Source organism: Chlorocebus sabaeus, chromosome 6 (genome assembly GCF_047675955.1).
Source record: "Chlorocebus sabaeus isolate Y175 chromosome 6, mChlSab1.0.hap1, whole genome shotgun sequence".
Taxonomy (NCBI): domain Eukaryota; kingdom Metazoa; phylum Chordata; class Mammalia; order Primates; family Cercopithecidae; genus Chlorocebus; species Chlorocebus sabaeus.
In genome coordinates this window covers 10,897,001-10,922,036 of record NC_132909.1, presented here as the reverse complement: position 1 = coordinate 10,922,036, position 25,036 = coordinate 10,897,001, and the positions used below count along the sequence as shown (strand labels likewise).

The 25,036-nt window shown below is 55.6% G+C and overlaps 1 protein-coding gene across 4 annotated transcripts; it reads left to right on the top strand.

The window, feature by feature from the left end:
* The first annotated feature begins 931 nt into the window (after positions 1–931).
* On the top strand, positions 932–24,997 carry NPAS1 (neuronal PAS domain protein 1). Of its 4 annotated transcripts, none has more exons than XM_037991886.2 (12): positions 932–1,109; positions 2,145–2,308; positions 2,762–2,997; positions 12,251–12,324; positions 12,616–12,705; positions 15,611–15,779; positions 18,343–18,458; positions 18,698–18,855; positions 19,702–19,808; positions 20,293–20,393; positions 22,052–22,146; positions 24,428–24,997. In XM_037991886.2, the coding sequence occupies exons 2-11, from the start codon at positions 2,187–2,189 to the stop codon at positions 22,112–22,114; spliced, it is 1,236 nt and encodes a 411-aa protein (XP_037847814.1). In that variant the 5' UTR covers positions 932–1,109; positions 2,145–2,186; the 3' UTR covers positions 22,115–22,146; positions 24,428–24,997. The 4 variants fall into 4 exon arrangements, with proteins under 4 accessions (XP_037847814.1, XP_007995515.3, XP_007995514.3 ...); XM_007997324.3 differs by having other exon boundaries at positions 20,246–20,393; XM_007997323.3 differs by having other exon boundaries at positions 18,695–18,855; positions 20,246–20,393.
* Positions 24,998–25,036: the final 39 nt, after the last annotated feature.

Sequence of the window (25,036 nt, the reverse complement as noted above, 5' to 3'; positions counted from 1 at the left end):
ATTTTTTGTATTTTTAGCGGAAACGGAGTTTCACCGTGTTGGCCAGGCTGGCCTTGAACTCCTGACCTCAGGTGATCCACCCGCCTTGGCCTCCCAAGGTGCTGGGATTACAGGTGTAAACCACCGCGCCCGGCCCCCAGCTCCATTTTCATTCCCCATGTTGAGGTCAATGTGGAGGCTTTTCGGTGCCTGGAGACCCCCATGCCAGGCAGCATCCTGAGAACGGGAAGTGGAGGCTGCATGGAGGGAACGAGTTAGGGGAACTGTAGGACCTCCCAGCAGACTGAAGAAGGCCTGGCTTGGACACCTGGGTCCCTGTCCTCTGTACGAGGTGCTACAACCCCTGAGTTCCCATTTATGATCTAATGGGGAGCTTGGATGTCAGGGTTCCCGTCCCTGCGGCGGGGGATGGAGATAAGACACCAGGATCCTGGTCTCTGGAGCTCCTTAGAGGGCTGGATCCTGGTCCCTGACAAGGGAGGAGTATGTCCCCCTTGCAGGGCGGGTTGGGTTTGGATGTGAGGTCCCAGCCCTGTGGGGGGAGAGTGTGCTGACACCCAGGGTTCTCTCCCGGAAAGGGAGGGTCTCGAATTTGCATCCCGGAGGGAGCACTGATGTCTGAGTCTCCACTCGTACAGGGGGCTCGGGTGCAGGGTACCCGTCTTGTCCCGAGGGGCTTCTGGGGCACTAGCTGCCTCCTGAAGGGGTGTAGAGACAGTGCCCGGACTCCGGTGTTCCCCACTTGGGGTGGGGAAGCTCCGATCCGAGGTTCTCATTCTGACCCCCGACGTTACTGTGGGGCGAGGGAACTCGGACCCCAGGGTAGCTGGGCCCCCTACTAGGGAAAAGCGAGCGGGGCGGGTCCGGGGGCGGAGACGCGGCGGGCGGGGCTCCGGCAGACCCCGCCCCCGCCCGCCAGCGCTGGCCGCGCGTCTCCAAGTCTGCGAGGCCGAGGTGGGCGCCGAGAGCCAGGCGCCACAGCCCGCGCGTCTCGCTGCGCCCCGCGCGCCCCGGGGTCTATGGAGCGGCCCCTCCACGCCGCCCGGCCGGCCCCACGCCGCGCCCGGAGCTTGCTCTGCGGCCAAGTAACCGGACTGGCGGTCCTGCCGGTAGGGGAAGCTTGCAGGCTGGCAGGAGGGGGACTTCTGGGTCCCGGAGGAATGGGGGGCTGGAACTCCAGTGTCCTGGGGGCTACGGGGTCGGGACAAGGGTATCCCGAGGCTGGGGGAAGGGGCGCACGGGTGTTTGGGTCCTGGAGAAATCTGGGGCTGGGAGACCTGGACGCGGGGGTCTGGGGCATCTGGACACCTGGCTGGGAGGTTTGGGGGAGGCCTGGTACCTGCGTTTAGGGAGTGTTCTGAGCGCCTGGTCCTGGAGGAATGAAGACCTAACTGCAAACGTTCCTGGTTCTAGGGTATGAGGAGACCAGGACACCTGGTCCCCGCGTGTCGGGTCAATCCTGGGGGCGTCCTGGGGCAGAAGCTGTGGCGGCTGCGTCTGGGGCTGGGGCTGGGGCTGGCGCGCCGGGGTCTTCAGGGAGGAAGTTGTGGTCGTGGGGATGTGGCGGTCCGGACACGTGGCGCCACCCCGAGATGCTGGAGGTGATCCTTGGGCAGGACACAGGATGGGGGTCCCTGCCCTCTGCCCCCTGCCTCCTTAGCCCAGCCAGGGAAACAGACTGCAGATTCGCGGAGTCAAGACTCCGGGGATGGGCTTGGGGGGCGGGTCCCCGGGGCAGAGGGCTCCGGGGGCTGGAGCGGTGCGTACCTGGCCCGGGAGGCGCCCGCCCCCCGCCCGGCTTGGGCATGCTTGGCACGCAGCGCGCGGGCCGGTTCGATCCGTATGCGCGCCGCGTGCGCCCATTGGTATGCGGGAGCCGGCCCGGCGCGGGCGTGAGGCGGGCGCGCTGGCGGGCGGCGCGGGGGAGGCGGCGGCGGGGCACGTCCTCACCCGGAGCGCCAGCCCCGGGCCGGCTAGGGTGGGAGCTGCGGCCTCTGGACCGAGGCCTCCAGGGAGGGGAAACTGAGGCACCATCCAGCCCCCGTCCCCAGCTCCTTGCTGGGACCCTGAGCCCCGCACAGATCTCAGTTTCCCTAGGTCTCCCGAGGGCACTGAGCGCTGCCTCTGACCCCCTCCCGCTGCAGGAGACTCGGGACTCGGAGCCCGCCTGAGCAAGCCCCCCGGAGATGGCGGCCCCCTATCCCGGCAGTGGCGGCGGAAGCGAGGTCAAATGCGTGGGAGGCCGCGGCGCCAGCGTCCCGTGGGACTTTCTACCCGGGCTGATGGTCAAGGCGTCGTCCGGACCATGGTGAGCAAAGCCCCGCCCTCCTGGCCGCGGCCCCGCCCCCGGGGAGGCGTCCCCGGGACCAATTCACACCCGATGTTCTGTCTCCATGCCAAGGGGCAGTTCACACCCAGATCCCTGCCCCGCCCCTTGGGGCTGGGTCTTACCTTGAGTTAACTACCGTCCTGAGCCCGCTCTCCTGCGTTCAGCTTCTAGTCCCGGTCCTCAGAATTCACGCCCAACATCTTTAATCTCTCGCCCTTCCTCCTCCTTCCCCCAAGAATTGACACTCGAGGTTCTGTCCCTGGGCCGAAGTGTAGAATCCACACTCCGGTCTGCTCCCACCTGCAGAGGTGTAGAATCCACTCCCAATGTCTGGTCCCGTTCCCAAGGCCCCGGGAGGCGGGGCTCGCCCCCAGTTCCCACGCCCCTGAGCCCCGGGACCCCGCAGACACCTCCTCCGCGCCGCCCGCCCAGCCTGCAGGCGCAGCGCAAGGAGAAGTCCCGGAACGCGGCGCGCTCGCGGCGCGGGAAAGAGAACCTGGAGTTCTTTGAGCTGGCCAAGCTTCTCCCGCTGCCCGGCGCCATCTCGAGCCAGCTGGACAAGGCTTCCATCGTGCGCCTCAGCGTCACCTACCTCCGCCTGCGCCGGTTCGCCGCGCTGGGGGCGCCGCCCTGGGGGCTGAGAGCTGCGGGGCCGCCAGCTGGCCTCGGTGAGTGCGCATGCGCGGGGCAAGGGTCCCAGGGCCCTCGTGGGCGAGTCACTGCAGCCCGGGTCTGAGCTGAGGATCTACCCTCTCCCAGATGCTTGTCTCTGGAGTCAGCTGGGACCTTTGCGTGCCCCTATCAGGTGGCTTCTGCTCTTCAAGCCTCAGTTTATTAAACTGTCGAATGGGCGCCAGAGGTTGGGAAGATTTCGTGAATTCTGCCCTAAACAAGGTCCTGGCAGTGCTAGGGGTCACTGGTAAATGCTATGCCTGTATTTTATTAGGAGAGAGGAATCATTATTACAACCAAAGAGACTCCCAGCTGCATGAGCGGGACAGAGACCCACCCTGACTTGGGACGTCCATTCGCTAATGGGCGAGAGACCCTGGAGCCAGACCTGAGGGGCCCCAGAGGGCACGCAAGGACTGTGCAGTCTGGGCCCCCAGTTGGAGGAGCAAGAGGGAGATAGTATGATGTGGCGGATGAGATGGGGTACTTCAGGAAGATGCCCCATGTTGCTGTCGCCGCGCAGCCACCCCCCAGATTTGCCACCCCGGGCAGGTCGCCTCACTTCTCTGTGCCTTAATGTGAAGTGGGACAAACGGTCCAACCTCCCCCAGGGGGCTGAGCAGAGAATCAACCAGGTCATATTTGCAAAGTCCCTGGAAGTGCCTAGCTCAGAGCAAGCCACCGCTATGCTGCCAATGCTGTTAGCAGCAGTGACCTGCAGGGCTGCTGGAGGGGTTCGGGGCGTGGAGGAGGGGGCGGTGGGGGCTGCCGCTTTTGGAGCGTCTCCTGCCTGTCTGGCACTTTTCTGAGCGCTGGGATCCAGCAGGAGAAACAAACTAGACAGAAGTCCCTGCCCCGGAGCGGCTGGCATCCTAGTGGCCAAGGCACAATAAAGAAATAGGCAAAGCAGTATAATCTAGAATATGTAAAAACATAAACTCTGTAAGATACAGATAAATATCTAAGTTTATTATTATTACTCAGACTTTATTATTGAGACATAGAAGTGTTGTTATGTTGTTATTATTACTTCTATTTTATGTGTTTGTTACAGCTTTGCGGTGATGAGGATAAGGTGTGAGTGGTGTTTATCTGAGGTCTCAGGGCACCCCAGGCTACCCCTGTCCCCACCCCTCCAGGAGAAGAGGGTGTCCTTAGGGTGGGGTTGGAGGGGCTCCAATTCCCCTCCTGCCCCGTCCCAGGGGAAGAGGGGGGAGAGAAAATAGCATTGATTAAGCTCGCAATAAATCACCATTTAAATTTAAATAATCCGGCTTCCCAGGCGGTAATTAGGCGAATTGACTGGCGCGGAGAGAATGCGGCATTAGCGCCGCTGATTACTGTCATTACCGCGAACAACATGTGCGCCGGCGGGGGATAAACATCTTGTCTATTGTCCCCGAGCTGGAGGGGGGGAAGGCGGGGGCTAAGAGAGCCCCGGCGGCGTCCAGCCCCCCATTACCTGGATGGGCATTCCGGGGCTCAGAGGCATCAGGGGCTGGCTGAGGTCACAGCACTGACGTGGCACAGCATGGACTTAATCGACCCCACTTGGGCCACGGTGCCAAGTGCAAGTAGGGCCAGGACAGTGTCGGGGTGCTTGGTACTGCGTGGACTCCTATAGTCCCAAAATTGGGAAATCGGGGGTCAGGGACATTTCTAGCTCTACAGAGTCCCTAACAAGAGGCCAAGCACCTGCTTCCATAGTTCAGAGGAGGAGCTGAGGACAGCGTTTTAGCTGAAGCCACAGAGCAGAGCAGTCGGTCACACTCTCTGAAGGGGAGGGGACTCCCATGCCCTCCTCAGTAATAAGCCGGGCACCATGGCTCACATCCGTAATCCCAGCACTTTGGGGCGCCAAGGTGGGAGGATCGCTTTAGGCCAGGAGTTCAAGACCAGCCAGGGCAACATAGCAAAACCCTGGGCAATATAACAAAGCCCTGTCCCTACAAAAATAAAAATATTGGCCGAGCAGTGCGGTGGCTCACGCCTGTAATCCCAGCACTTTGGGAGGCCGAGGCAGGCAGATCACGAGGTCAGGAGTTCGAGACCATCCTGGCCAACATGGTGAAACCCTGTCTCTACTAAAATACAAGGAATTAGCTGGGCATGGTGGCATGTGCCTGTAGTCGCCGCTACTCAGTAAGCTGAGGCAGGGGAATTGCTTGAACCCAGGAGGCGAAGATTGCAGTGAGCCGAGATCGCGCCACTGCACTCTAGACTGGTGACAGAGCAAGACTCCGTCTCAAAAAATATATAAAATAAAAATAAATAAATAAATAAATAAGTCAGGTTTGGTGGCGCCCGCCTGTGGTCCCTGATACTGAAGAGGCTGAGATGGGAGGATTGCTTGAGCTGAGGAGGTTGAGGCTGCAGTGAGTCGTGATCGTGCCACTGCACTCCAGCCTGGGCAACAGAGCAAGACTCAGTACCTAAAATCATAACAATAATAGTGATCATATAGAATGTATGCACCACACCCTGTAATAAGCCCTGTATACAAAATAACTCTTTTTCAGAGGGAGGCACTATTATGGTTCCCAAGTTACAGAAGTGTTTGCCCAAGGTCACACAGCTGGGATTCAAACCCAGATGACCTGGCCCCAACCTCTCAACCATCATATGTGGTCTGTAGGTCTACAGGAATGGGTTCTAGGTCTCTGCCTCGCTAAGCCTCAGTCCATCTGCGAAACGGGACAACAGATGTTTGAGTCTAGCCCTGAGCCTCTGAGTCTGGAGAGGAGACAGCCTAAATCTCACGTCAGCATCCCCTATTCCTCTTTTTTTTTTTTTTTTAAACGCAGTTTTGTTCTTGTTGCCCAGGCTGGAGTGCAGTGGTACAACCTCTGCCTCCAGGGTTCAAGCAATTCTCCTGACTCAACCTCCTGAATAGCTAGGATTAAGGGTGCCCGCCACTGCGCCCAGCTAATTTTTTGTATTTTTAGTAGAGAGGGGGTTTCACCATGTTGGCCAGGCTGGTCTCGAACTCCTAACCTCCTTATCCTCCCAAAGTGCTGGGATTGCAGGCATGAGCCATCGCGCCCGGCTTTTATGGCCTTCTTTCTTCCCATAGCACTTATTGTCATCTGAGACTCTGTATTTATCTTGTTATTTTGTGTCATTCACTAACAGCCCCTTGGTTGCTGAGCCTGGAATAGCATCTGGGACACAATGAGGGCTTACTAAATTGTTGAGTGACTGTGGCAGTTGAGGGAAGGGGGGGGTGACATATTTATTTATTTATTTATTTATAGACAGAGTTTCACTCTTGTTGCCCAGGCTGGAGTACAATGGTATGATCTCGGCTCACCGCAACCTCCACCTCCCGGGTTCAAGTGATTCTCCTGCTTCAGCCTCCCTAGTAGCTGCGATTACAGGCATGTGCCACCACGCCCGGCTAGTTTTGTATTTTTAGTAGAGACGGGGTTTCTCCATGTTGGTCAGCCTGGTCTCGAACTCCCGACCTCAGGTGATCCACCCACCTCAGCCTCCCGAAGTGCTGGGATTACAGGCGTGAGCCACCGCACCCGGCCCTTTTTTTTATTTTTTTGAGACAGGGTCTTGCTCTGTCGCCCAGGCTGGAATGCAGTGGTAAAATCTTGGTTCACTGCAGCCTCTGCCTGCTGGGCTCAAGAGAGCCTCCCACTTCAGCCTTCCAAGTAGCCAGGACTACAGGCACAGGCCACCACACCTAGCTACTTTTTGCATTTTTTATAGAGACGAGGTCTTACCATGTTGCCCAAGCTGGTCTCACATTCCTGGGATCAAATGATTTGCCAACCTTGGCCTCCCAAAGTGTTGGGATTACAGGTATGAGCCACTGTGCCCAGCCAACGGGTGACTTCTTAGCTCACAGGTCAGGCACAGCCTCGCTGAGGAAGTAACTTTTTTTTTTTTTTTTGAGACAGAGTCTTGCTCTGTCACCCAGGCTGGAGTGCAGTGGTGCGATCTCGGCTCACTGCAACCTCCACTTCCCAAGTTCAAGTGATTCGCCTGCCTCAGCCTCCCAAGTAGCTGGGTTACAAGCACATGCCACCATGCCCAGCTAATTTTTGTATTTTTAGTAGAGACGGGGTTTCTCCATGTTGGTCAGCCTGGTCTCGAACTCCCGACCTCAGGTGATCCACCCACCTCAGCCTCCCAGAGTGCTGGGATTACAGGTGTAAGCCACTGGGCCCAGCCAAGGAAGTAATCTTTGAGCTGAGGCTCCAAAGAGGTGTGGGAGCAGCTGTGAGAAAAGCTGGAAGAAAGTGGCTCAGCAGAGGGAACAGAAGGTGCAAAGGCCCTGAAGCAGGCAGGGATCAGCTTGCTGGGTGCAGAACCTCATGCACAGTGGTAGGGGTTTGGCTGTTACCCGCAGTGAGAGGGGAGTCACGGAGGTGGTGAGGGCGGAAGTAGGAGCCCAGTGAGGATGAGGGTGTGGTGGTCCAGCCAGGGCAGCTAGACTGGGCTGGGGCCATGGGTGGTGGGACACAGGTGACATGGTCAGGTCCAACCCCTGAGACTTGCTTAAAATGCATGTAGGTGTGAGAGACACAGAGGGCGGCCTCCAAGAAACCACCCGAAAAGGCAGAGGTGCCCTGATGTTATCTGTAGTCATACTGAAAAGAAAAGCACGACCGGCGCAGTGGCTCACACCTGTAATCCCAGCTCTTTCTGAGGCCGAGGTGGATGGATCACCTGAGGTCAGGAGTTCGAGACAAGCCTGACCAATATGGTGAAACCCCGTCTTAACTAAAAATACAAAAATTAGCCATGTGTGGTGGTGGGCACCTATAATCCCAGCTACTCGGGAGGCTGAGGCAGGAGAATCGCTTGAACCTGGAGGCAGAGGATTTGGTGAGCTGAGATCGTGCCACTGCACTGCAGCCTGGGTATCAGAGCCAGACTCTGTCTCAAAAAAAAAAAAAAGAGAATGGTGGCATGACTCCCAGTATTAGGCACCTACTGTATGCACTAGCCTATTCAGCTCTATCACTGTAGACCAATTTTACAGATGAGGCTGAGGAAAGTAAAGGCAGAGGTAACCCGGCACTGCCCTACCCCATGGTGCTCACCCCCATGCAGCCCTCCGGCCTGCAGTGCTTTGACGATGGGGCACGTGAAGGACCCCTCTGCCCGACTTCCCTGGGTGATGAAGCCCCAGCCTCTTCTCTCCAGGACCCAGGGTCAACACATCCCCTCAGGGCAGTTGAGAAGGGCAGGTGACAGGGGAGACCTGGGAACCTGGAAGAGGTCTTGGCTTCTGCCCTTTGCCCCTGGATCCCCCCTCTCTCTGCCCCAGGTCCCCCCTCTCTCTGCACCCAGTTTCCCCCTCTCTCTGCCCCTGTGTCCACCTCTCTCTGTCCCTGGTCTCCCGTCTCTCTGCCCCTGTGTCCCCCTCTCTCTGTCCCTGGGTCCCCCTCTCTCTACCCCTGGTCTCCCGTCTCTCTGTCCCTGTGTCCCCCTCTCTCTGTCCCTGGTCTCCTGTCTCTCTGCCCCTGTGTCCCCCTCTCTCTGTCCCTGGGTCCCCCTCTGTCTGCCCCTGGTCTCCCGTCTCTCTGCTCCTCATGCTCCCTTTCTGTGCAGGAGATGAGGACACTGAGCAGGCTCTGATAAGAACCACAGCAAGTGTTTGTGAAATGGATGAGCGATGTTCGGGTTCTGGACATGGGAGGGCGGATGTGGAAGTGGTGAAAAGTCTCCTGCTGAATGTGGGGGACAGAGGAGTGGGGACATTTTGAGGGGAGAGGGAAAGGAGGAAACAGCGGGAGGCACCGGGGAGTTGGTGGGATCGGGAGGTGGAGGCTGGGGGTAAAAAGACACATCAGTCAGTGATCAGAAGGAGTCTCTGGGGGTCCCTTTCACAGGGCACCGGACCCGTGTATGGGAAAGAGCAGGTCCCCAAGCCCCCCCCCAACCACACCCCCCAGTCCCGCCGTGCCCGTTAATGTTGTTAATTGCAGCGGTTCAGTCTGACCCAGGCTGATCCTGGGAGAGGGAAAATGAAGGAATTAGCAAAAATGACAGGGGAAAATTGCGACAATTAGCAGGCAGCATTGTTCCTGCCTGTCACCCGGCTGGTTCCGAGCTGTATCTTGAGGGAGGGGGTCCCCGTCACCCCCCCAGTCCCCCAGTAATTGTTCCTGGAGCTCCAGGCGGAGGTGGAGGCAGGGAGGAACAGCCAGGAGGGTGTGGGGTACTCCCGGGAGGAGGAAGCTCAGCCCAGACACTAGGGGACTGGGGATGCGGGGGCTGCGTGCCCATGGGGGAGGGGCGGGGTTTCGCCGCCTGGTGTTTTGATGGTGGGATAATAACAATAGTAATCACACTATTAATACCAGTCCCGGCTCTGTGCCGCAGCATCTGCTTCTGCCAGGCCCCAGCCAGGCCCTTTCTGTCTGTTAAGTGGACTGAATGTGTGACCAGCCTGGGAAGTCACCGCTCCTGGCAAACCTGCTTGACAGAGGAGGACACTGAGGCACAGAGAGACAGAGAGGCTGGTCCCAGGGCACACAACCAGGGAGGGGAAGTGCTGGGGCCTGACAGGAGACCTGGTCCCTTAGCCCCATAAGAAGCAGGCACTTGGCTGGATGCGGTGGCTCACGCCTGTAATCCCAGCACTTTGGGAGGCCGAGGCGGGCGGATCACGAGGTCAGGAGGTCAAGACCATCCTGGCTAACACGGTGAAACCCCGTCTCTACTGAAAATACAAAAAATTAGCCGGGTGTGGTGGTGGGCACCTGTAATCCCAGCTACTCGGGAGGCTGAGGCAGGAGAATGGCGTGAACCCAGGAGGCAGAGCTTTCAGTGAGCCGAGATTGCGCCACTGCACTCCAGCCTGGGCGACAGAGTGAGACTCCGTCTCAAAAAAAAAAAAAAAAAGGAGAGACAATTCTATGTTAACTTATTGAGAAACCACCAAATTGTTTTCCATGCTGGCTGTACAATTTTACATTCTCACCAGCAATGTACAAGGGTTCCAGTTTCACCACATCCTTACCAGTACTTACTTTCTGTGTTTTTTTGTTTTGGTTTAGTTTGGTTTGTTTTTTGAGATGGAGTCTCGCTCTGTCACCCAGGTTGGTGTGCAGTGGCATAATCTCGACTCACCTCCTGGGTTCCAGGGATTCTTCTGCCTCAGCCTTCTGAGTAGCTGGGATTACAGGTGCACGCCACCACGCCCAGAAAATTTTTGTATTTTTAGTAGAGGTAAGGTTTCACCATGTTGGCCAGGCTGTTCTCAAACTCTTGACCTTGTGATCTGCCCACCTCGGCCTCCCTAAGTGCTGGGATTACAGGCGTGAGCCACTGCGCCTGGCCACTATTTTGTTGATGCTAGCCATCCTAGCGGGTGTGGAATGGTGTCTCATTGTGGTTTTGATTTTCATTTTCATAATGACTAATGTTGAGTATCTTGTCATGTGCTTATTGGCTATTTGTATATCATCTTTGGAGAAATACCTATTCAAGTCCTTTGCCCATTTTTAAAAATATATTTTTTGTAGAGATGAGGTCTCACTGTGTTGCCCAGGCTGGTCTCAATCTCTTGGGCTCAAGCAATCCTCCCACTTCAGCCTCCCAAAATGCTGCGATCACAGGTATGAGCCACTGTGCCTGGCCCTTTGCCTTTTTTTTTTTTTTCCAAGACGGAGTCTCACTCTGTCACCCAGGCTACAGTGCAATGGCCCTAACTCAGCTCACTGTAACCTCCTTCTCCTGGGTTCAAGTGATTTATCCTGCCTCGGCCTCCCGAGTAGGTGGGATTACAGGCACCCACCATCATGCCCAGCTAATTTTTGTAGCAAATTTTTGGGGTTTCATCATTGCGGTTTTGCAGAGAAATTTTGGGGTTTCATCATATTGGCCAGGCTGGTCTCGAACTCCTGACCTCAGGGGATCCACCCACTTCGGCCTCCCAGAGTGTCGGGATTACAGGCATGAGCCACCGCACCGGGCCCCTTAGCCCATTTTTGAATTGTCTTTTTGTTGTTGAGTTGTAAAGTCTCTATCTCCTTCTATTCCTTTATATCCCTCTGTCTCTGTCTCTCTGTCTCCTCTCTGCCACCTTCTCATCCTTCAGGTCTGAGCTCAAATGTTCCCTCCTTCAACAGCCCTTACCCCATTACTGTCCATTTTGTACCACCTATTTCATTCTCCATAACACTGGCCACAAAAGGTAATTCTATATTTGTTAGTTTCTTTTTTTTTTTTTTTTTTTTTTTAAGAGATGGAGTTTCACTTTGTTGCCCAGGTTGCAGTGCAGTGGCATGATCTCGACTCACTGCAACCTCCGCCTCCCAGGTTCAAGTGATCCTCCCACCTAGCCTCCTGAGTAGCTGGAATTACAGGCCCACGCCACGACATCCAGCTAATTTTTTTGTGTTTTTAGTAGGGACAGGTTTCACCATGTTGGCCAGGCTGGTCTCAAACTCCTGACCTCAAGTGATCTGTCTGCCTCGGCCTCCCAAAGTGCTTGCATTACAGGCATGAGCCACCTCGCCCAGGCTGTTGGTTTCTTTTCTTTCTTTCTTTTTTTTGAGACGGAGTCTAGCACTGTTGTCCAGGCTGGAGTACAGTGGCGTGATCTTGGCTCAGTGCAACCTCCGCTCCCAGGTTCAAGCGATTCTCCTGCCTCAACCTCCCTAGTAGCTGGGACTATAGGCGCCCACCTCCACACCCGGATTTTTTTTTATTTTTAGTAGAAACAGGGTTTCACCATATTGGCCAGGCTGGTCTCGAACCCCTGACCTTGTGATCCACCCGCCTCGGCCTCCCAAAGTGCTGGAATTACAGGTGTGAGCCACCTCACCCAGTCTGTTGGTTTCTTATTTATTGATTTTTATGGGATCCCTAAGCAGAGATGTTAGTTTCTTGCTTGCTGTTCAACTGTCCCTGGTCTGAGAGCCCAGTAGGAGTACGGGGGTTGCTGGGCTGTCCTGGTCGCCATTGCACTCCCAGCAATGCCTAGCGCAGGACCACAGGGAGAGTAGATACTCAGGGAGTTTTTGTGAATGAATGGGTGAACGAATGAATGAGTCCCTCTGTGCACCCCCTGGCCCGTCTGTCCATTTGAGTCAGTCTGTCACTCACTGTCGCACCCACCTGTGTGTCCCACGCCCCAGGTCTCTCCCCCATGGGTGCCCCGATACCCCAAGATGTCTACAGGCCTTAGGGGAAGAGAGGGAGGTTTGTAGACTGGCTCCCGGGGGACCTGCCCTGGGCAGGGTCAGCCAGACTAGCAGGCTTCATCCTTCCATCTGCCCCCAGCCCCAGGCCGCCGCGGCCCTGCAGCGCTGGTCTCCGAAGTCTTCGAGCAGCACCTGGGAGGTCACATCTTGCAGGTGAGTGAGGCCCCTTCCCTCCCTGCTGCTCCTTGCCGCCACCTAGCGGTCGCCTCTGGAGAACAGCAACCTCTTCAGCATCCATCCATGGTGGGGGGTACCTGGACTGTGAAGCCGAATGCTCAAGATCCCCCCCATTCCCTGCGCCTTCCGAGGACCACTGAAGCCCCCTCCCCACCAGAACAGTCCACCTCAGGCGGAGACCCAGGTTTCAGAACCTCTTACCACTTGGTGGCTGGACAGAGGGACAACAGGTCCACCCTTCCGCCTGCCTGTCTCTCCCGGCTCTAGTCCCTGGATGGCTTTGTGTTCGCCTTGAACCAGGAAGGAAAATTCCTCTACATCTCAGAGACAGTCTCCATCTATCTGGGTCTCTCACAGGTAAGGGACCCCCAGTGGGCCTGGATTGGCTCAGCCACCATCTCCCTTACCAGGCCCATGCATGCCCTTCCTCTCTCCTGGCCTCACCACTGCAGCAAGAAAAATGGACTGGATCTCTGTGGTCCCCAAAGTGTGTTCCTTGGCAACCCACATGGCACCCAACACGGTTCATCCTCGAAGGCAGAGAAGGGCTATTTTTTATTTTTATTTTTTATTTATTATTTTTTTTTTTTTTTGAGATGGAGTTTTGCTCTTGTTGACCAGGCTGGAGTGCAGTGGCGCGATCTCGGCTCAGTACAACCTCCACCTCCCAGGTTCAAACAATTCTCCTGCCTCAGCCTCCCGAGTAGCTGGGACTATAGGCACATGCCACCACACCCGGCTAACTTTTTGTAATTTTAGTAGAGACGGGGTTTTACCATGTTAGCCAGGATAGTCTAGATCTCCTGATCTCGTGATCCACCCGCCTCGGCCTCCTAAAGTGCTAGGATTACAGCATGAGCCACTGTGCCTGGCTGGGGAGGGCTGTTAAAGTAACAGGTAGATCTGAGGAAAGCAGGTTCGCCGAAAGATCAGTTTCCCAATTACTGGCGGGCCAGATGCACCATATTTGCCAACACTTGTTTCCTCTTAACAATTTGAAAGGTTTAGAGGCCCGGCACACCGGCTCATGCCTGTAATCCCAACACTTTGGGAGGCTGAGGCAGGAGGATCACTTGAGGCCAGGAATTCAAAACTAGCCTGGGCAACACAGTGAGACATCCCACCACTACCACCCCCTCCATCTCTACAAAAAAACTTAGAAATTAGGCAGGCATGGTGGCACACTGTTGTCCTAGCTACTCAGGAGGTTAAGATGGGAGGACTGCTTGAGCCCACGGGATCAAGGCGGCAGTGAGCTGTGATGGAGCCACTATACTCCAACCTGGACAATAAAGTGAGGCTCTGCCTTTAAAAAAGAAAAAGAAAAAGAAAAGAAAAAGGTTTAGAGTAATTAGTATTGGAAGGGATTGAGGTATTGAGGTTTACCGGCTTTGGAAGGTTTTTGTGGTGTTCTGGTTGATCGGCTTGCATTTCTGTCTTTATCTCAAGCTCTTGTTTTCACCCCAGCTCCTACAGTTGGAGGCTAATGAGTAAGTAAAAGAAGGGCAGATGGCCGGGCATGGTGGCTCACGCCCATAATCCCAGCACTTTGGGAGGCCGAGGCGGGCGAATCACCTGAGGTTGGGAGTTCAAGACCAGCCTGACCAACATGGAGAAACCCCATCTCTCTACTAAAAATAAATAAATACAAAATTAGCCAGGTGTGGTGGTGGACACCTGTAACCCCAGCTACTTGGGAGGCTGAGGCAGGATAATCACTTGAACCCGGGAAGTGGAGGTTGCAGTGAGCCGAGATTGTGCCATTGCACTCCAGCCTGGGCAACAAGAGCGAAACTCCATCTCAAAAAAAAAAAAAAAAAAAAAAAAAGGTGTCGGGGGAGGGCAGGAAGACCTACTGAAAGCCCCATCCTTGGAGCACTGGCATCTCACGGCACCTTAAGCTTTGCTGGTCCCTCCAATACAAATTGCTATCAACTTTGATCATTTTTACAAATATTTTTTGCAAATAGGAAATTTGGGAAATTCAGTGCATTGGCAACTTGTGAGCGGCCTTTCAGTGAGATTTCCGGAGGAGGAAAACACCAAAAGGAGGGGAATTTGGACAAGAGGACGGGAGGGAGGAAGAGTGGAGGAAAGGCTTGGCCAGGTGTGGTGGGTCACACCTGTAATCCCAGCACTTTGGGAGGCGAAGGTGGGCAGATCACCTGAGGTCAGGAGTTTGAGACCAGCCTGGGGAACATGGTGAAATCCGGTCTCTACTAAATATACAAAATTAGCCGGGTGCAATGGCAGATGCCTATAGTCCCAGCTACTCTGGAGGCTGAGGCAGGAGAATCATTTGAACCCAGGAGGCAGAGGTTGCAGTGAGCCAAGATTGCCCCATTGCATTCCAGCCTGGGCAACGAGAGCAAAACTCTGTCTCAAAAACAAAACAAAACAAAAAGGCCGGGCACGGTGGCTCACGCCCATAATCCCAGCACTTTGGGAAGCCGAGGCAACAAGCACTCCAGTCTGGGCAACAAGAGCGAAACTCCATCAAAAAAAAAAAAAAAAAAGCAGAAGTAGAAGTAAAGGCTTGAAGCTGTTGGAGCTGGTGTGGGGGAGGATTTAATGAGGGGGAGGAGCCCAGAGGGATAAGAGACTGAGGGAAGCATGTGATCCCCAAGCTGAGGGGCAATAGGAGTCATGGCAGCCATGGTGGTCAGGTAAGTAACTTGCAGAGGTATCTTTGAACTGTAGGTCAGAAGACCAGTGAGGACACAAGGGCAGAAACACAGTGGGGAGAAGATGGGGGCCTGGATCAAGGGAGGCAGGGAGAGAAGGGGACTGCTGGGAGAGAGATTTACGAGGTAGAATTGAATATAAAAGTGTTTGATTGAAAAGCTCTAACTCTTTAAGAGCTTAAAAACCACTCCCCTGTTTGTATCTTGAATCTCATATCTGCTGGGATACTCAGTGATTCATGCCAGGGCACAGTTGTTTGCTGTATGGGGGTGGCAGTGAGTAAGCAGGAGTTGGGTAAACGGAGGCTCTGACACCTCCCACCCATGCCCCACTCCCACACACAGCCCCTTAATAGAGTGGGCGGGGAAAAATCCTTACTAATCACTAGGTATGAAGCGAGAAGAGTCTAAGTTGGTATCTTCCGTTTGAAAGGTAATTTTTTTTTTTTCTTAAAAAAATGCACTGGCATGAAGCGCACCTGGATGCAGGCAAATGAGGCGAGGCTGAGCCCAGCGGGCGGGCGAGTTACTGCGCGCGCACCTCACCCGCCCCCTGCATTCACCTCCTTCGCCGGCAGGTGGAGATGACGGGCAGCAGCGTCTTCGACTACATTCACCCTGGGGACCACTCGGAGGTGCTGGAGCAACTGGGGCTGCGGACCCCGACCCCAGGCCCCCCAACCCCGCCCTCCGTCTCCTCCTCTTCCTCCTCCTCTTCCTCTTCGCTTGCGGATACCCCCGAGATCGGTAATTCTAAGGGCTCCCAAATAATGAAGTCTGAGGGTAGATCGGGGGACGCCCGCTGTACTGTATCCAGCCATGCCGCGTTTATACAAAAAGCACTTAAGTTAGAACTGTGTAGAACGAATCTTTGCAAAAGGAATCGGAATATAAATTGAGGCGGTGAGACTTGGCTCCTTAAGCTTGCCAAGCTCACAAAGATTTGAGCTACAGAAAGACACCCCTGGCTGCTGAAAGGAGTTGGGAGAGGCTTAGGTAAATAACAAGGCAGGCTTATAGGGAATGTACACTGGGCTGTGCCTTTAAATACATAATCACATAACTACATTAGGGCCAGGTGCGGCGGCTTGCGCCTGTAACCCCAGTACTTCGGGAGGCCCAGCAGAGCGGATCACTTGAGCTCAGTTGGAGACCAGCCCGGGCAAATTAGTGAAACCCCATCTCTACAAAAATTACGAAAAAGGCCAGGCGTGCTGGCGCACACCTGTGACCCCAGCACTTTGGGAGGCCGAGGCGGGTGTATCACCTAAAGTCAGGAGTTCGAGACCAGCCTGGCCTGCATAGTGAAACCCCATCTCTACTAAAAAAAAAAAAAAAAAAAATTAGCTGGGTATGGTGGCACGTGTCTGTAGTCCCAGCTACTCAGGAGGCTGAGGCAGGAGAATCACTTGAACTCAGGAGATAGAGGTTGCAGTGAGCAGAGATTGTGGCACTGCACTCTAGCCTGGGCAAGTCCAAGACTCTGTCTCCAAAAAAACAAAAAGAAAAAAGAAAAACAGCTGGGCATGATGACATATGCCAGCGGTCCCAGCTACTTGGGAGGTGAGAGGATGGCTTGAGCCTTGGGGACAGAGGTTGCAGTGAGGAGATCACATCACTGACGCCAGCCTGGGTGACAGAATCAGTGTCTCAAAAAAAAAAAAAAAAAAAAAAAACGCTGAGTGGTGGCTCACGCCTGTAATCCCAGCACTTTGGGAGGCTGAGGCGGGCGGATCACCTGAGGTCGGGAGTTTGAGATCAGCACGGTGAAACCCCGTCTCTACTAAAAATACAAAAATTAGCTGGGCATGGTGCAGGCGCCTGTAATTCCAACTACTCAGGAAGCTGAGGCAGGAGAATCGCTTGAACCCAGGAGGCGGAAGTTGCAGTAAGCCGAGTTCACGCCACTGCACTCCGAGCAAGACTCCGTCTCAAAAAAAAAACAAAAAAAAGGCATTAAATCTTAAGCACAGCCCCACAATGCAGGAACTGTTATCTCCATTTTACAGCAAAAAACTGAGGCACAGCGCAGAGAGGTTAAGTTAATTGCCCCAGGTCACACAGCTATAAGTGATTGAGTTGGATTCCAGCCCAGGTCTGTCTGCTCCGGGGTCAGCAAGCCTAACCCTTCTCTCCTGTGGAAATTTCCACTCCCACTGTGTATGGGAGGGAGGGTGCTGCAGATTACCCTGCCGGCTCTTTTTAGCTCTGAGATGTTGGGGGCCTATGAGGCTAACTATCCTGTAAATAGGATTTTCCAATCTTGGGTTTGCTTAACACCAAAAACATCTGAGACATCAGCTGTGCTTGCAAGCGTGGGGTGATGTCTGCGACACGTGCAGGCTGTTGGGGAGCAGGGCTGTGTTCGTACCTGAGTTTGAGGCACAGGGTCATCTGTGTGTGAGTATATTTTTAGGACTGTTTTGTGGGGGTTACAGAAGGATCTGCATTTGTGAATCTTATTTGTTGCTATTCCCCAATCCCCTGTTCTGGGCCAGCCCCTGTCCTGGTGACACAGTAGTGACCATGACAGCTCCAGTGCCCCCCCCACCTGGGACTCCCAGTCCTGTGAGGGGAGACCGACCTGTCCTCAGACAGTGACAACCCAGATGGGGCAGGGCTGGGATAGGGGAACCCAGAGGGGATGGCTGACCCAGCCTGGGGGTCAGGGAGGGCGGCTTGGAGAAGTCTCTGCTGAGACCTGGAGGATGGGGCTTGAGAGGCAGGCTTTCTTCTAAAGGCCCTAGGGAGCTATGGCAGGTTCAGAGCAAGGGAGGGTCGGGGCGGGTTTGAGCATTAGAAAGACGTGGATGGGGCCAGGCATGGTGGCTCACGCCTGTAATCCCAGCACTTTGGGAGTCCAAGGCAGGCAGATCACGAGGTCAAGAGATCGAGACCATCCTGGCCAACATGCCAAAACCCCATCTCTCTTAAAAATACAAAAACTAGCTGGGCGTGATGGTACACGCCTGTAATCCCAACTACTCGGGAGGCTGAGGCAGGAGAATCGCTTGAACTGAGGAGATGGAAGTTGCAGTGAGCTGAGATCGTGTCACTGTACTCTAGCCTGGCGACAGAGTGATACTCAGTCTCAAAAGAAAAAAAAAAAAAAAAAAGCAGCGGATGGCTGCCACATAGGGGAGCCCATATACTGTCCCCATGAGCTTGCAAAGTCATCAGGCGTGCTTCTGAGTGCGGCTGTGGTCTGCTGGGCATCTTGTGTCTATGTCCAGCGGGCTCTGCAAGGGTCAGGGTGGCCTGTGTGTTTCCTCTTCAGGACCTCATAACCTTCCTTCGCTCTCTGTCCCAGAGGCCAGCCTCACCAAGGTGCCCCCCTCCTCCCTGGTCCAGGAGCGCTCCTTCTTTGTCCGCATGAAATCCACACTCACCAAAAGGGGGCTGCACGTCAAGGCCTCGGGGTACAAGGTGGGTGTGAGCAGTCAGGCTCCTGTATTCCAGCCAGCCATGTCCCCTGAGGGTGACCGAGGGAACCAGGCTGGTGGCTTCACTGGCTGCAGGTGGCTTAGGGAACTGGGTCTGGGAATGGGGTTGGGGGGGTCACACAGTGCCCAGCACTGTGGGGGACAGCGGGAACCCAGCCCAGTGATGGTCCTCTTGCCGCCACCGGCCCGCCTTGCCCCTCCAACCATGCCCACCACCAGCAGGTCATCCACGTGACTGGACGCCTTCGGGCCCACGCCCTGGGCCTTGTGGCCCTCGGGCACACGTTGCCCCCGGCCCCCCTGGCTGAGCTGCCACTCCACGGACACATGATCGTCTTCCGTCTCAGCCTGGGTCTCACCATCCTTGCCTGTGAGAGCAGGTACCGGGGTTGGGGGCTGTGGTGGGTGGATCGGGGTCACAATGGAGATCTGGGGGGGGGGTACATGGGAAGTCAGAGAGAGTGCTGGGTCTGCAGGGTACGGCACTGGGGAACCATGGGAGGCAGGACAGCAGTGGAGGGACAGGGTGATGGGGAGAAGGGAGGGAAGGCAGGGGACCAGGGTGGAGGCCTGGCCCAGGGGTGCCTTCGGGGATGGAAGAAGGGCTGTGTCTTGGGTCCAGGCCCTCCTTCTGGGGCTGCAGAGCTTGGCCTATCTCAGCCCATTTCTCTGGCCTCTCATCTGCCATCCATTTCCTCTCCTGCACTCCACCGTGGAGACAAATGAAGAGCTGAAATAGCCCGATGCTCTGAGGCCTCCAGGGTGCCTAGGGCCTTGCCACGTAGCATCCGCCTGCATGCTGGCAGCTACCCCAGGAGAGACACTGTTTTGTGGTTTGTTTTGTCACACAGGCTGGAGTGCAGTGACATGATCTCAGCTCACTGCAACCTCCACCTCCCAGGTTCAAGTGATTCTCCTGCCTCAGCCTCTCAAGTAGCTGGGATTATAGGCGTGCACCACCACAACCAGCTAATTTTTGTATTTTTAGTAGAGACAGCGTTTTACCATCTTAGGCAGGCTGGTCTCAACTCCTGAGCTCAAGTGATCCGCATGCCTCAGCCTCCCAAAGTGCTGGGATTACAGGTGTGAGCCACCACGCCGGCCAACACTGTTACTGCACCCATTTTACAGCAAGGATTTGAACCCCAGGTGACTCTGGAGCCAACTCTGCCTCTCCCCCCACCCCGTGGTCTTGGACTCCTCCCCTTTTCTCTGTCACCCCCCAGAGTCAGCGACCACATGGACCTGGGGCCCTCAGAGCTGGTGGGCCGCAGCTGCTACCAGTTCGTCCACGGACAGGACGCCACCAGGATCCGCCAGAGCCATGTGGACTGTGAGACCCACCTCCACCCACCACGCCTGCCTACCACCCCCCAGACCCGAGTACCCCACTCCCTGGTCCCTAGAAGTCCTTCTTCAGGGCTGCCCACAGTGCCTCCTGCTGCACCTACAGCTCCAGGGACTCCATTTAGCACTGCAAGAGCAGCAAGGAGACTGAGCGATGCCTCAGGATGTTGGGTGGGGGGGTGTCACGGGGGCTGTGGGATCTCCAAAACACCCAAGAGGCCTCACTGCTGGGCTACCTCTCAGTCTCTCTGACTCTGCCTCTCTCTCTCTGTGCTTTCACCTTTATCTCTTCTTCCCGCTGTCTCCCTGCCCACTCCCCTGCTGTCTCTCACTCCGCCTGTCTCCTCCTATCCACCTGTCTCTGTCTCGTCCCTGTCCCCACCCCACCCCTTCCCATCTCTCCCACCCCTGGGCTGGGCCCAGTGCTGGACAAGGGTCAGGTGATGACCGGTTACTACCGTTGGCTGCAGCGCGCCGGGGGCTTCGTGTGGCTGCAATCCGTGGCCACGGTGGCTGGGAGCGGGAAGAGCCCCGGGGAGCATCATGTGCTTTGGGTCAGCCACGTGCTCAGGTGAGGGCTGTGCCCACCCCCTCTTGCAGGGGACTTGGGGCCCTGCTGTCTCTCCTCACCTCCAGTGAGGGTGCTTCGGAGAGGGCTTCTAGAATGGGACAAGCCCTCTGCAGATAGGAAGGGGAAGGAGGGGGAGGATGGTGAGAGCAGAGGCCCAGAGTGGAACGGTCTTGCTGGCAGGAGACAGGAGTCACCAGGGGGAGGGGGACAGTATCTTTGAGGAAGGCAGGGGCAGGCTCACAGCCTCCTCAGGCTCAGGTGAAGGGTCTGAACTCTTGACTCTGGGGCACTGGGGAGCCATGGCAGGCTCTTACCAGGGGAGGCCCACAGAGCAGAGCAACTAATGGAAAGAAGCAGTGAGGGGTGTTCCAAGCAGAGAAAGGGTTCCAAGCAACAGCCTGACCCTAAAGGTAATGCTTGGGGTGGGAGTAGAAAGCAGTGAGAAACCAGCCTGAAGATGATGGCCTGGCCTTTTGGTGCAGGGGCACTGGGGAGCCATAGAAAGCTTTAGAGCTGGAGAGGATCATGGTCAAATCTGCTTTTTAGAAAGACTGCTCTAGACTGGACATGGTGGCTCATGCCTGTAATCCCAACAATTTGGGAGGCTGAGGCAGGTAGTTTGCCTGAGTCCAGCAGTTGAAGACCAGCCTGGGCAACAAAGTGAGGTCCCATCTCTATAAAAAAAATTTTTTTTTTAAATTGGCCAGTTACAGTGGCATGCACCTGTGGTCCCAGCTGCTCCAGAGGCTGAGGTGGGAGGATCACCTGAGCCCAGGAGGTCAAGGCTGCAATGAGCTGTGACCGTGCCACTGCAGGCCAGCCTGGGCAACAGAGTGAGACCCTGTCTCAAAAAAAAAAAAAAAAAAAAAAAAAGGAAAAAACACCCTTCTAGGCCAGGTGCAGTGGCTCACGCCTGGAATCCCAGCACTTTGGGAGGCCGAGGTGGGTGGATCACGAGGTCAGGAGTTCAAGACCAGCCTGGCCAAGATGGTGAAACCTTGTCTCCACTAAAAATAAAGAAAATTAGCCGGGCGTGGTGGCATGCGCCTGTAATCCCAGCTACTCGGGAGGCTGAGGCAGGAGAATTACTTGAACCTGGGAGGTGGAAGTTGCAGTGAGCCAAGTTCATGCCACTGCACTCCAGCCTGGGCGACAGAGTGAGACTCCATCTCAAAAAAAAAAAAAAAAATCCTTCTAGCTGCCATGAAGGAGGCACTGAGGGACAAGATGGGTGCTGGAGGACCAGGGCAGAGGCTGGGGCCAGTCCTGGGAGGTGCCAGACTCTGTGGGGGAGGAGACCATCTTCTCCCCAGGTCTCTGGCTTTGCTGAGCCCGGATTTGGGCTCCTGAGAGGAACAGCAGGTTTGAAAGGGAGATGCAGACATCAGATAGGCATGAGGTGCCAGAGGACACACAGGTGGTGACATCCAGGTGGCCACCGGCTATCCAGGTCTGGCCTTAGGAGCGAGGGCCACGCCAGGCTAGGAATCAAGACGGAGTTTAGGGATCTGGTGATGAGCTCTGTAAATGCCTCAGGATGGGGATCCACCTTTACCCATAGGGGTGTCCACACTTACTGCCACAAATTGGGTAAAGCAGGAGGGAGTCCTGAGAGGCCAAGGACCCCTGGCTCCTAACCGCATCCATCTTGTCCCCAGCCAAGCCGAGGGTGGCCAGACTCCTTTGGATGCTTTCCAGCTTCCAGCCAGCGTGGCCTGTGAGGAGGTATCCAGCCCGGGGCCAGAGCCCACAGGTGAGCCCCACCTCCCACCTCAGGCCCTGGGAAGCTCCAAGGAACCTTTGGGTCCCGGCTGTCCATTCCAGAAGCCACTAGCCACATGCAGCCATTTATTTGCAATTAAAATTAAAATCCAGGCCGGGTGCGGTGGCTCACACCTGTAATCCCAGCACTTTGGGAGGTTGAGGTGGGTGGATCACAGGGTTAAGAGATCGAGACCAACATGGTGAAACCCCGTCTCTACTACAAATACAAAAATTAGCTGGGCGTGGTGGCGGGTGCCTGTAGTCCCAGCTACTTGGGAGGCTGAGGCAGGAGCTTGGAATGGCATGAACCCGGGAGGCAGAGGTTACAGTGAGCCAAGATTGCACCACTGTACTCCAGCCTGGCAACAGACCAAGACTCTGTCTCAAAAAAAAAAAAAAAAAAAAATTTAAAATCCAGGCCGGGCCTGGTGACTCACGCCTGTAATCCCAGTACTTTGGGAGACCGAGGCAGGCAGATCACGAGGTCAGGAGATGGAGACCATCCTGGCTAATAATGGTGAAACTCTATCTCTACTAAAATACAAAAAATTAGCCGGGCATGGTGCTATGCTCCTGTAATCCCAGCTACTCGGGAGGCTGAGGCAGGAGAATCACTTGAACCCAAGAGGCAGAGGTTGCAGTGAGCCGAGATCACACCACGGCACTCCAGCCTGGGTGACAAACCAAGACTCCGTCTCAAAAAAAAAAAAAATTAGCTGGGCATGGTGGCATGTGCCTGTAGTCCCAGCTACTCAGGAGGCTGAGGCAGGAGCTGAGTCAGAGGTTGCAGTGAGCTAAGATCACACCACCGCACTCCAGCCCGGGCGACAGAGCGAGACTCCATCTCAAAAAAAAAAAAAATTAAAATCCAAGCCAGGCTTGTTGGCTTATGCCTGTAAACCCAGAACGCTGGGAGGCCAAGGTAAAAGAACTGCTCTAGCCTAAGAGTTCAAGACCAGTGTGGGCAACATAGTGAGACCCTGTCTCAACAAAAAATTTTTTAAATTAGCCAAGCCGGGTGTGGTGGTACGCACCCATAGCCCTAGCTACTCAGGAGGCTGAGGTGGTAGGATTGCTTGAGCCCAGGAGTTACAGGTTGCAGTGCACTGTGACGGCTGCACTGCACTCCAGCCTGGGTGACCGGGTGAGACCTCGTCTCAAAAAAATTTATTTATTTACTTTTTTTGGGAAACAGAGTTTCATTCTTGTTGCCCAGGCTGGAGTGCAATAGCACAATCTCAGCTCACTGCAACCTCCGCCTCCTGGGTTCAAGCGATTCTCCTGCCTCAGCCTCCCAAGTAGCTGGGCATACAGGCACCCACCACCATGCCTGGCTAATTTAATATTTTTAGTAGAGACAGGGTTTTGCCATGTTGGCCAGGCTAGTCTCAAACTCCTGACCTCAGGTGATCCACCCGCCTCAGCCTCCCAAAGTGCTGGGATTATAGGCGTGAGCCACCTTGCCCTGCAAAGAAACAAAAACAAACAAAAAAACACTTTAAATCCATGTCCTCACTCACACCTGCCACATTTTGCGTGCACAGTGGCCACATGTGGCCAGTGGCTGCTTTATGGGACAGTGCGGATGTAGAACATTTCCATTACCACAGAAAGCTCTATCCTGGAAACTTCCATTGAACAGCACAGGTCTGGGTTTCTTGATTTCTACTCTACTGACATTTTAGGGCCAGGTGATTCTGTGTTGGGGGGACACTATGGGATGTTTATTTAACAGCATCCTTGGCCTCTACCCTCTAGATGCCATTGGTACCCTCCCCAGAGTTGTGATACCCCAAAATATCTCCAGACATTGCCAGGTCTCTCCTGGGGACAGAACCACTCCCAGCTGGCCGGGCGCAGTGGCTCACGCCTGTAATCCCAGCACTTTGGAAGGCTCAGGCAGGCAGATCACCTGAGGTTAAGAGTCTGAGACCAGTCTGGCCAACATGGCGACACCCCATCTCTACTTAAAATAGAAAAATTAGCTGGGTGTGGTGGCGTGCCCTGTAATCCCAGCTACTCGGGAGGCTGAGGCAGGAGAATAGCTTGAACCCGAGGCGGAGGTTGCAGTGAGCCCAGATGGTGCTAGTGCACTCCAGCCTGGGGGACAGAGCAAGACTCCCTCTCAAAAAAAAAAAAAAAAAAAAAAAAAAAAGAACCACTCCCAGCTGAGAACTACAGGTCTGTCCCGTTGAGCATAGCTCCATTCCAAAGACAGGAAGACTGAGGGCTGGGGACACACACAGGCCCTGACCATCTTCCTCTTCCAGAGCTAGAGCCTCCAACTGAAGGGAAGCAGGCTGCCCCGGCGGAGAACGAGGCCCCCCAGACCCAGGGCAAACGCATCAAAGTGGAGCCCAGCCCGAGGGAAACCAAAGGCTCAGAGGACAGTGGCGACGAGGATCCCTCCAGCCAACCGGCCACCCCGCGGCCCGAGTTCACCTCTGTCATCCGGGCAGGGGTCCTGAAGCAGGATCCGGTGCGGCCATGGGGCCTGGCGCCTCCCGGGGACCCCCCGCCCGCCCTCCTGCACGCAGGCTTCCTGCCGCCGGTAATGCGAGGCCTGTGCACGCCCGGCACCATCCGCTACGGCCCCGCGGAGCTGGGCCTGGTGTACCCGCACCTGCAGAGGCTGGGTCCGGGCCCCGCGCTCCCGGAGGCCTTTTACCCGCCCCTGGGCCTGCCCTACCCGGGGCCCGCGGGCACCAGGCTGCCGCGGAAGGGGGACTGAGGACTGGCAGAGCCGCCGGCACTGGACCCTGCGACGACTGGGGGCCCCCTGGGACAGCGGGCCCGACTGTGCCCGTAGCCCTGAGAATTAAACGCCAGCTCTCCCTGCAGTGGTTTGGGCTCCGGGCTGTGAGCTCCTCTGTCCATTT